The following is a 12,503-nucleotide window of genomic DNA, read 5'->3' as shown; positions in this document are numbered from 1 at the left end:
ATCATATAATACCTAGCAATAACGAACAAATACCAAATTTTTTCGCAGGATTTTACCTCCGACCGGACCTTCCTCTACGTCTTTTTACCGGACCTAATAAAAATTCCTAATATTGCAAGGAGCCAGGAAGTTTCTCAATTTTGTTCCACCATAACAACATCGGATCCCGCAGAAAAATCCAAGGACCTGAAGAAAGAAGGGGAGACCCTAAGCTTTGGATTCGCTTTTTGCAAACTGCACCCGGTCCCACACCCAAGCTTTCACCACACACGCACGGCAGCCATGCGGGCACCTTTTCTTCGTTTGAATTCGAGAGGAGGGCTCCCCCTCTACCACCATCCAGTGCGTTTGAACTGCGGCCGAGCGCTTCTCTTCTCCCACTCCGACGAACCTGCTATATAATAGAGATGACCTCCTCGAAGTTCTTCCCTTATTTTGCCGACTCATTTCTCTGCCTCTTAAGTGCATTTCTGTAGTTCGAGGGAAGCTTGTTTTTTGTCCCCCTCGTTCGCTATTGTTCTTTCAGTCCATGGCGACGGCGTCAGCGTCATCGTCGGAGGCCATCGGGGCAGCCAAGGCGGAAGCTTCCGGGGGAGAATGGCCGACGATTGATGAGCCGCAGCCGGGTGTTGTGTTGAAGAAGGCCAGAAAGGAGAGGGTTTGTACCGCCAAGGAGAGGATCAGCAGGATGCCGCCCTGCGCCGCCGGCAAGAGGAGCTCCATATACCGGGGTGTCACCAGGCATATCTCTTTCTCATCAGTTGTGGTTTTAATTTCTCTTGGGAGAGCGATTTACCCTATGTATATACTGAGCTGAAATGGATTGATACAAACTAAATCGGAAAACTCCAGAAATTCTGAAAAAAATTAACGCATTACATGATAACTAGGCAACTTGAAGTTTGTCTGAAACTCCAAAAATCTTTGAGAGAGAAGAGACTAGAAATTAAAGGATGCTCACAACTTTAGATATTGGAGGAGAGATGGAACATAAAAGCTTAGTTCATTCATTGTATAGCTCTAATTTTTACTAAGGTGGGTAAACATAACATTACAAGACCCATAAAACCTACTAAACACCTATTAACGATTTACTACCTTACATTAATGTATGGCCTTCTTGTTATATGTATTACTTAACACTACCTCTCCCTTCATTATGATCTTGCCCCCTCAAGGTTGAGAAAATCACCATTGGATTTAGCAATGCTATATATGGTGATGATGAATCTGGCGATTGTAGAATTAGCTTGTAAGCAATTAGATTCGGCGGTAAAGTTGTGGAGGTGATGAGATTTGTCGGTATAAGGCAAGGAATTAGTAATTATGAGCTCAACAGAGACTAAGGATGCATATCTTACCAAATCTAGTGTATTGTGGCCATATTTGATCAGAGATGAGGACGTCGATGGCTATGACAACAAAGTCCCTTATGGTGTGGGTGGATCTAAGAGTCAAGGCATTGGCAGAGGGTATGAAGGAGGTGTGTGGATCGATGATCTAAGATGGATGGAGATGGGAGAAGCAAATTTGGTGTGGGCAATGGGGATATGAGGAATGGATGTGGAGATCAGAGGTGGCACTTGATGAGAGGTTCAATGAGAACACTATTTGATACAAAATAAATTAGAAAATCATGAAAAAATAGAGAAAATTAATGAAATACATGGCAACTAGGTTATTTCAAGTCTGCCCAAAACTCCAAAAATCATTAAGGAAAAAGAGATGCAATTAGTGGATATCCACAACGTCTGGTATTGGGGGAGAGAGGGCGCATCCAAAGCATAGCTCATTCATTGCATTAACCTAATTCTCCATAAGGAGGGGTATATATTGCATTATGTAAGACCTTTCAACATGTTTTAACTATTTAATGCCTGATTGTAACTTATGACACACTCATTACATTTAACAAAGATACATGGAAAACAAAAAATAAAAAATGAAAATCAATAGAAATACATGGATAAGTAGACAACTTTGAACTTGCATAAAATTCCAAAAATCATTAAGGATGCTCATAACTCTAGATATTAGAGGAGAGAGGAAGCGGTTAAAGCTTACTTCATTCATTTTGCATAAACTTAATTCTCCCTAAGGATGAGTATACACATCATTCCAATAGCCTTACAACTTATTAACTATCTAATATGTAATATTAACCTATAAGGCTATAACATACTTCTTACATTTATTACCTAAATTGGATTGTCGGCCCTTGAGGATTAAATCTTGATTTAGGGCGTGGTTTTGATTTTTAAAGAATGATATTTTGTTTCTAATTTTTATGCTAAGAATCCATCATTTCGTTACTGCACACTGTAATGCAAATTGCTTGGAATATGGAATAATTTTCGACTATTGGATGAGAGAGGAACGACTAAAGCTTACTTTATTCACTTTGCATAAACCTATTTCTCCCTAAGCAGAGGTATACACATCATTCCAATAGCTTTAAAACCTATTTACTATCTAATACGTAATATTAACTTAAAACATACTAAAAAAACCTTATAACATACTTATTATGTAAATTGGATTGTCGGCCCAATTGAGGATTAGATCTTGATTTAGGATATGGTTTTGATTTTTAGGAAATGGTATATTGTTTCTAAGTTTTATGTTAAATATCCATCATTTTTTTACTGCACACTATAATGCTAATTGCTTGGAATTTAGAATAATTTTTTACTACTGATCTCTTTTTGATTTAAAAAGCTTTTGAAAACTTTCATTAGTTCTTATAAATATTGAAATGAGAACTATTTAGAGGACAAGAGTTAGAGGCATAATTGGATGGAGCACAAAATCTAAAAACAAGCATATGAGAGTTAGGGAAGGCTTTTTTGCCTGGGTGTTTTGAGCTCATTTAGAGGGTATATATAACTAGAAGCTTGGTGCTTAATATTGAGTGAATTTCATGCAATCTTACTCAAATTAGTGCAAATGTCTGAAGAGATGAAACAAGTCTTAGGGATTGATAAGCAATAAACTAATGGTATGTGTTGATGAAGAAAAAATAGTAATGTTTTTTTATGCTACTAATCTTTAGCCTTTGGTAACTTCTATATATATGACAATCAACATTGACCATCATTCTTGTCTAGATGTGAAATGAATGACGGATTTGAGAGACCAAAATTTTCCATGATAAAAAAACCCTTAGATAACACCTTTGTCGAATAGGGATCCCTTGGCTGACTTCCATAATGCCTTTCTTTTTTTGTTAATCCTAAATAAAAATTGATTGGCCAAATAATATGGGAATCCTCATGTTGATCAGAAAATTAGTGACACAAAAGGCTAGTGTAGGTAAGCCAAAAGGGCTTGAAAGCTGAGAGGGGTACACCTGAAAGGATTGCTATATTACCAAGTGGGACCTTGAGAAGATTGATGTGTTGTCGAGAGAAAATTACTAGAGCAAAACAATTGGCGTGGCTAAGAGGAACTCAAAAAAGATCCAGAGAAGATGACCGAAAGTTGAGTAGTTTTGTTGCCTAGCAGTTACAAGTGCCATCCTCATATTTTGTAATCTTGATTACCTGTAGCCAGTTTAGCACCGTAGTCGATGCCATACATTATAATTATTGTTTTCTGCTTTTCAGTAGTCAGTACCAATATTCCCTATCTATTGTAGATAGATTTAGGAGGAGAGAGAAAATTGGAGAGTTCAGATGAAATGGTGTAGGGAGGTTTTAGTGGTGAGGAGATTACCTTGGGTGGAGGTTGGCGGCTTGGAGTCATGAGAGAGGGGAGAGCCAAAGGAAGAGAGGGAGCTGTGTGTGACTTGCATGAGTTTGATCGTGAGGGAGAGAGTGGGCCGGTTGGGGAGAGTGTGAGGGGTTTAAGTGTCATGTGAAGGGTAGTTTTAGAATTATTTAGGATTTTTTATTTTTTATTTTAAATCTCTCTATTATTATTTATAATCATATGAAATCAAATTTTTTTTTATTGTGCTTCAACTCAGTCATTGTCACGTCATCATCATTTGCGCATGTTGTTGCCTCGTTTTACTCACGCGCAAAATTTAATTTTTTGTCGATCGGTGACCTCAATCAATATGTGCACCGATCTTAGTTGTTTCCGTTCTCCGGACGCACTGACATTGTTCTGTTATGTGAATGGAGGCCATTTTAGCGATTTGAGTTTTTGGTCGGTGCGCATTGGGTAAGTTTCACGTCGAAACTCGCCTTGCGTGGTCGACTTGACCCCTACAATAGTATTGAGGTCAACAGTCGGTTATCTATGTTGAGACGATGTTGGATAAAGATGAGATGGCGCGAGGGCATGATTGTGGGTGTACAAATTGCTTGTGTCAAACTTTCATTTTGGAATGGTTTAAAACATGAATGTTTTGAGAGCATCGGATGCTGATGTTACGATGGCATCAGGTGTTGTTGTTAAACATTAGCCGCAATCCTCCAGAGAGAAATTAAGTGAATGTTTGAGGAATGGGTTATTGAGTGCAAGCAATTGATTTGGGGCTGTTGAGAGAAAATAAGAAATTTAGTTTTTATTTATTAATAAATTTGAAATATAAGAATTTATATTAAAAAAAGTCATAAAATATTTAAGACATGTGCGCCCAATTTATTTTTGATATTTTGTTAATCGGACATGTCTTCGGCGTGTCCAATACGTGTCGGAGGCATGTCAAAAGCATGTCATGTCTGATACATATCAGACACTACATATCTTTGGGGAAAAGTATCGGTGCATTATAGGACAAATTATAATAGTGCTACAAGTGTTGTCATGATCGTTGCTGAATAGAAAATAAGTTTGAAGGTTATCTTGTGTGGCTTCATATCAATAAGGATAAATTGAATGAAGAAGTTCAGAAGAAACTACTAATTTAATATGCGCCCTTCAAACTGAAGAACATTGAAGACAACACAAAGTAATTGGCTTTGCTCACCTACATGGAGGACAAATGCTGGTTCAGATCTAGTTTCTGTGATGACGCGTTTTGGAAGCTGAAAAGGGTAATCTCATCTAGCAATTTTGCACCATCAGGCCATGCTTTTGTTAAATGATTAGTTGTTTATTGCTACACTTGCATATTATCTGCCCTGGGCAGCATAAACTGGCATATAATTTCATGTTGAATCACTATGACTTGGTGATGTTGCTGAATTTATCCTGGCTTTCATTCTTCCTTTTCAACAGCAAGCTAATTGAATCTACTATCTATTTTGAAGAACAGGCATAGATGGACGGGAAGATATGAGGCTCACCTTTGGGATAAAAGTACTTGGAATCAAAATCAAAATAAAAAAGGAAAACAAGGTATATTTCTTATTTTACAGTTTCAACGATAAAAAATTTTGTAGTCCACTTTTAAGTGAACAACTTTGTTTCGATTTTCTATTTGGTATAAGTGTTTTGTATGGACAAAGAAAGGATTGAATTGGTCCCCTAGCTTAATTTCAAGGACTAAAATAATCCATGTTATATAAAAGTTTCAATTTGATTCATTGGCTCTTTAAATAGAGATATAATTAGTCCTTCTGTGAGGTTTATGTTACTGTCTAAAATGTCAAGGGACTTGATTGATATTTTTAAATAATCAGGAATCATTTTAATTTTTTGTTAAAAATCAGGGGATTATTTTGGTCTTTATCTCTTTCTGGATATGTTTGATCGGCTTAGACTGAGTTTTGTTCATCCTTGACAGGTCATAGGTTCAGTTAAGAATGCACTTTTATCAATCTAAGCTGAAATTATGGGCTAGTCTTGGTTGTGTATTTGTTTTCGACGTTACTAACAATCTTTACAATTTTAATATTCTCTAACTTTTTTGGCATGGATGTTGGTCGGTCCATGGTCTGCCCGTTCAGTCTATTTAGGTAAGTTTTTTCACCTCACGTTATCCATTGAAGTGCTGTACGTTGATAGGAAGAAAATATTTATTTATTTATTTATTTTATTTAGGTGCATACGATGATGAGGAGGCTGCTGCTAGAGCTTATGATCTTGCTGCATTGAAATATTGGGGCGCTGGAACTCTTATTAATTTTCCTGTGAGAAATATCTGAAATTCTGCTATGATTATTGGCATTTACATCTCATTGAAGAACTTAATCTTGTAGAAAAAGGGGAAACCATGAATTCATTAGTGCAAACTGCAAACTTCTATTTACTTGCAGATTTTAGGGATTTGCATCTGTTCAGTTCGTACGCTTAGGGTAATCTTCGTGGAGATACGTAGTCATTTATGCCTTTTTTGTGCAGGTTAGTGATTATGCAAGGGATTTGGAGGAGATGCAGATGGTTTCAAAAGAAGATTACCTTGTATCTCTTAGAAGGCATGCATTTGTATTGGGAAGTTCTTTATCTCATTTTGCCTCTTTTTTTCCTTGAGAAATGACAAATTTTGGGTCTTACAGAAAAAGCAGTGCTTTCTCGAGAGGGTTCACTAAATTTCGTGGAATCCAAAGGTATATTTTCTTGGAAAGCTTCGCCTTTTAAATGTAAGGACTTAAAAGAGAACTTGATTTTCATTTTTATTGAACTGTTCTTCATACAACCTGGCCTCCACAAAAAGTGCAGCTTCTATAAATAAATCATTATATGAATATAAATGTATTATCCATAAGATATATGATTGCATCAGGAATTATTCACTGTGCTGTACTGTTTTTTCTTGAGTGCTCCTCTGCATGTGCATGGAACTTAATCATCAAACTGTTTTATAAATATCTGCTTTTGGTTGAAGGGGAAAAGTAGAAAATAGACATAAGATTAACAATTGAAGGGTAGCATCTTTCCGCTCTTGTAAACAACGAAATTGATGGCAGTTTTGCTTATTCTCTTACCATCTTCGTCCTTTTCTTTCAAAAACTGGCTAATAATGCATTTGATGTGAAATGAGCTTTATTCATGGTTATAATTTTTTTTTTCATTGGGTTTGTTGCTATAACATAAATACTTGGTCTTTCTTAAACGAAAATTTAGAAACTGACAGGGCAGGAAAATGTTGGCAAACTGATTATTTTATTCCCTTTCTTTTCCTAGCCTACTCTTACCTAGGTTATGTTTGGCCTTGAGTGTCATTTTTAGTTTTTCAAGTCTTTAGCTTAAAGATTATGAAGTTTACTCAGTAGTGGCCTATAATTGTAAATACCAGATAAAGGAATAATTACACAACCTTCTTGATATTTATTGAAGAGAGCATATCATACATCAGATGGACTAGCTGATTTGATTGTGAGGGAATTAAGAAGTTTCCTAATTAAGAGGGAGATATTTAGGAAGGTTTTTAATCAAAATGAATTAATTAGGAGATGTCTTTTCTTTCATAACACTTTCAATAAAAAAAGTGTTTGTGTGTTTTATTCTTGATTTTCTTGTCGTTTTTTATTTTTTTAAAATTGCTGAAATCAGATTTCAGCCAATACTTTTTCTAAATTTTTGCCAGCATTTCCTAACAACATCTTCATGATACATTGTTCGTGCTGTCAAATTTGGATGAGGAATGTTCATAAAAGGGATATTCAACTCCAGCATTATGATTGGAATGAATAAGGCTATATGGCCACTGAGAGATGTTTCTCTAATTAATTGAGTATTTGCATTATAGATAATATTGTTGGCTTGAACTTGTGAGCCGAAAGTCATAAAGGTTTGATAGTTTTGAAGGATAAACATTAATAGAGAGATGACCGGGTTTGATAGTTTTGAAGGACAAGGAATTTGTAAGGAAATGAGTGAAGAAGAAAATATCTAGATTAATGGTGGAAGAAGATCAGGCTACATAATTATTGGGGGAAGAGAAGCAATGTTAGAGAGAGCACGAAGAAAAAGGAAAATAATAGTAGAGAAACAAGAGAGAAAAAGAAGGGTCTTCTTTTGCTATAAAAAACCTTAAGGTTGATTAAAAAAATAATAAAGATAGAAACATCAAACATTATCCTTAAATAGATAACTCCCAAAAAATTAAGAGGAAATAAAATATTTCCCAAAAATCAATCAACTAATAAAGAAAAAATAATAATTAATCATGTTGCCAACATTGATATGTCATGATCATCTAAGCACACAAGACTGTTGCCGTCAATTCTCCTAAGGTATGACGAACTCTCCTCTCAGTACATACGTTAAAGATACTCGTCAAGTAGACTAGGAGAGAGATGCAACATCTAGGCTTGTGTGACCCATGAATTGTGTGATGATGGATGATATTGTGAATCTATGAAGGATGCTTGCTTCTTGCTCGAAGGATTCATTGTAATCTCTTCTAACACAATTTACCTGACATCTAGAATTGATGGAAAAACAAACATTTATTATTGGCAGCTGATGGGAGGCTTAAACTCCACTTGCAATGATACTTATGCAACTTAATTATTAAATAAATATCCTAATTTTTAACTCATCTTAAACATAGTTTTATATGTAATAAAAGGACATTATTTCTTTTTCTAGCTGGAACATGTTTTAGACAATTATTTGAATTTGATTGTATAAAAGGAGCATTGGTCTTGTATTATTGAATTATTAGCTGATGAATTTAAATTTTGAAAAATTTCAATAAAGATTCTCTCTTTTTTAGACTTTATATGCACTTCCTCATCTCTACCCGAACCCTTGCCTCTTTTCTTTGAAGCATTCTTTCATTTAATTCTTCATAAATCTTCGTCTAAATATCTCATTGGTTCTTTTATATCAGATTTTTCTTACTCTCAAAACTTTTGTCATTACCATTTTGGTTTCAACACCCAACATAATTAACAATTTGGTATCATAGCCCAACACTTTTCCATCCTCGTTGGTCCCTTCTCCACTGATGTTGAATGTAATCTGATTGTTGTCCGCACTTGCCCCTCTTTTTTCTAAATTGCTCATCCTCACCATTACCTCATCATTTTTTCAACCTGAAAACCCTCATAGCCCGTTCATCACATTATCCTTCTTAACGATAACTCCTGCACCTAATCAACATTTGCTTGCTCAACTTGCTTTTCCTCTTCGCCGCAACACTCAACAGGCACTAGCATTCAGGATATCATGCATGCTTTGAACTCACTCCACCCCTTCTTTGACCTATTCCAAGTCTTGATGGAAAATCATCCTTGCTGCATTATGTGTGTGCATTGTCTCTGCTCTTAATTGCTTATGTGTCGTGTCATCACCACTATTACGATTCTTGTATTCCCTCACTTTTTTAGTGGTTTTCAACTTTGCTCACCTCACCCACTTTTTTTTGCAATCATGGAACTTACGTGATTGCGGAATTTGTTCATGTTTTTCACCCATCACTTTTTGTTGCAAAAACTTGCAATATTTTTTTGCATCTTTTGTTGATGTATTTGACAATCTTTATAACTTTCTCTAATTATTAAAATTGCTCTGTTTATCAAGATTTTTGGAGGGGTGAGGGGACGGGTTTTATAATTGGGTGGATTAGGGATTGCAAAGGAGATTTTTAATTGCAAAAGTGATCTAAGGCATGTGCAAAACATAATAAACTATTTAAGAAAAAAATTCTTGGATGTTCTATTGCTACTACTTTTGGGGGCCAATTTCTTGATCATATGAAAGCTTTGAAGATTTTCTAGTTGATGATCTCATTATATAAATATTAAGACTTAATTCTTTTCATTTGATGACAAATTATAAAATAAAAATGATTATTAGTTTTTAACATTAAATAGAAATGGAAAATAAAATAAACTAATGCCAGTCGATTGCTTAGGCAAATGACTGGCTTTGATGTGGCATGGCGTAGCATGACGAGGGAGTCGAGCGTGGCATGCTACGTGGTGGTGGGCCCAGTGCCCGCTCGATTCTTTTTTTCATTTTTTTATTTTTTTAGTTTTTTTTTTTTAGATGATTAGTTAAACTTAAGTCTATAAAAGGAGTGTTAGTCTTGCATTAATAAGATAATGAGTTGATATTTTGACATATTTAGTTTTTTTTTTAATTTTTTTAGATGATTAGCTAAACTTAAGTCTATAAAAGGAGTGCTAGTCTTGCATTAATAAGATAAATGAATTGATATTTTGACATTTTTAGTGACGTTCTCTATAGGGATTATCTCATTTGTAAAATTCCTTCTTTTCGAGGTTCCTTTCGTCTAATTCTTCAAATCTCATCTATCTATCTCATCATTTCTCCTATATCGGATTAGCCTAATTCTAAACAACCCCCGTCATTACCCATTGTGTATTGGAACCAAACATAATCCCATTCTCGTTAGTCCCTACCATGCTGATCCCAAATGCAACATGATTGCAGCTCACACATGACTCCCTGCCCCACCTCTTTGCTACTGAAATTGCTCTTGCTCGTCATTAGCTCGTTATTGCTTTTACTTGAAAATCTTTACAATAGCTTCACTGCATCCTCCATCTCGCTAATAACTCCTACAGTTAATCAGCGCTTGCTTGCTTAGCCCACTTACACTTTGTGCTGCAATGTCTGCACCTTCCATCACTTGGGAAAAAATGTTGATCTATTGTTTTGAACTCACTCCACCCATGCTTCGACCAAGTGCAAGTTCCTCTAAAAATGCATCCTCACTACATCGTGTAAGCGCATTGCCAATGCTCGTAATTGCTTGCCAATCACGAACATAGCTGCAGCATTGTTGATGTTCTCATTTTCCTTCATGTTTTTAGCTGTTTTCAACTCTGCTGGTCCTCGTGAGCTTTAGTTGTTATCATGGAGCTTGCGTGATTGTGGAACTTGTAACCATTACATTATCCTTTTTTTTTTTTTAAAGGCTTACCATATATGCAACAACTTTTGTTCAGGTATTCGATTCCCTTTTACTTCTGTGAAAGATTTGAAGATTTTCTAGTGATTATCTTATTATAAGTGCATAGTTTGACTCTCTGATTTTGACGGCTTATTTCTTATTTTTTATTTTTTTCCCTAAATATAGTTACTGGTTTGATCCTAGTTAATTTTTCTTAAATTCAATATAATATGACTTTCAACGAATGTGTAGATGTCAAATCATTGCATGACTTTTTTGGTTTTGAATTTGTAATCAATTTTATAGTAAGCCATTGAAATTTCATCTAAATTAATTTTTCTTGAGTAATGAATATTTATTAAAGATTAGGGGTAGGGGTGATATCAAGCCATGTTTGTTGAGTGCTGAGCTTGAACTATAAATTATAAATAAATGCTTAATTTGAATTTGGAACTATTTCGAGTTAAATTGACTAAATTGACTTAACTCAAAATGATTTGGTTTTGTGTACACAGTGACACAGACTATATATATAAAGAAACATTTCAAAATAGACTCCAAACTATTTGTGTTTGGTTGATTTAATCTTAGAATATGGCATTGCCCCAATTTAGTCTCACGACTATATAAAATTGATCCAAAATAGTTTCTCATATTATAATTATGAAATAAAATTTATTCCAATTTAGTCCCTCAACTTTATAAAATTTATCTCAATTTAGTCCCAAAAGGACTATTTTGGATCAATTATATATATATATCTACGCATTTAAAGTTGACCCAAATTATATTTGAACTAATTATGGAGAACCCAAAGTTGATTTTGTGTTTGAATTGTTACTCGAAATCAATTGCATTATAAAAAAAATTGAAAATAGTCCTCAGATTATTCATGTGTGGCCAATTTAATCACAAAATATCATGTTACTCCAATTTACCCTTTTGAAAATACAAAATTGATCCAAGATGACCCCTCATTGTGATTATAATGTAAAATTGATCAAAATTTAGTCCAAAAGGATCATTTTAAATCAATTTTATATAGTCGAGAGACTAAATTTGATGTGAAACCAACATGTGTAGGAGCTCATTAAGACAATTAAGAAGGATTAAACATTTTAATTTCACTTGAAAGCTTATTGTCGAGACAAGATAATTCAATAAAGATTCTTGGTTTTCAACTCGCTTAGGCGAAGGAGTATATGTAAATTAACTAATCCTCGGAGATAAACAAAAATAGTAGCAAAGCTAAGAGCTATTAAACAACAATCCAAAACTTAATAATGAGAAAGCTCAATAAATTTTGAGCTGAAATTTAGCTCATTATGAGCCGGTTTTTAGTTCATTTATTAAACTAAAGGCTAACTCATTATTAGCTAGGTTTTAGTTCATTTATTTTCTTATTTATGTTGTTCTTTATTTATAGTTGTCTCTTAAAATTCTTAGTTTATCCCTTGGGTTTCCAAAATGGCTTTTGGATTCCCTGTGCTTATTGTTTTTCGTGCCTTAGCTCCTTGGATTCCACGGTTGGCTGTTTCCGTGCCTTGGCTCCTTGGTTTCCATGGTTGGCTGCTGGTTTTCCTGCTGGGTGGCCTTTCCCGTGCTTTGGTGCCTCAGTTCCTTGCGGGCCTCTTGGGTTTTCGCGGCTGCCTCTTCGGGTCCCTGGCTGGGCTGTTTCTCGTGAGGTTGGGGGGGGCTTTCCTGTAGTTTGTGATGCTTGGGTTCTTGTGGGAAATCATTGAAGTGGCTGTTTGTATTCCCCTCTCATGTCTATAAATATGAGATGTTTTGGAATGTTTTA

At 35.1% G+C, this 12,503-nt stretch overlaps 1 protein-coding gene across 1 annotated transcript in view; it reads left to right on the top strand.

Moving 5' to 3' along the window:
- Positions 1-210: 210 nt before the first annotated feature.
- LOC110111961 (AP2-like ethylene-responsive transcription factor At2g41710) overlaps positions 211-12,503 on the top strand; it is a 16,170-nt gene continuing 3,877 nt past the window's right edge. The window contains exons 1-6 of the mRNA XM_020844032.2: positions 211-741; positions 5,207-5,289; positions 5,841-5,849; positions 5,935-6,023; positions 6,235-6,308; positions 6,390-6,440. Of these exons, the coding sequence (XP_020699691.1) occupies positions 530-741; positions 5,207-5,289; positions 5,841-5,849; positions 5,935-6,023; positions 6,235-6,308; positions 6,390-6,440 (518 nt within the window). The 5' untranslated portion in view covers positions 211-529. The remainder of the gene's footprint in view (positions 742-5,206; positions 5,290-5,840; positions 5,850-5,934; positions 6,024-6,234; positions 6,309-6,389; positions 6,441-12,503) is intronic.

This window comes from Dendrobium catenatum, unplaced genomic scaffold, assembly GCF_001605985.2.
Source record: "Dendrobium catenatum unplaced genomic scaffold, ASM160598v2 fragScaff_scaffold_1482, whole genome shotgun sequence".
NCBI classification, from domain to species: domain Eukaryota; kingdom Viridiplantae; phylum Streptophyta; class Magnoliopsida; order Asparagales; family Orchidaceae; genus Dendrobium; species Dendrobium catenatum.
The sequence above is the reverse complement of the archived record's forward strand: the minus strand, read 5'-3'. Positions and strand labels throughout refer to the sequence as shown.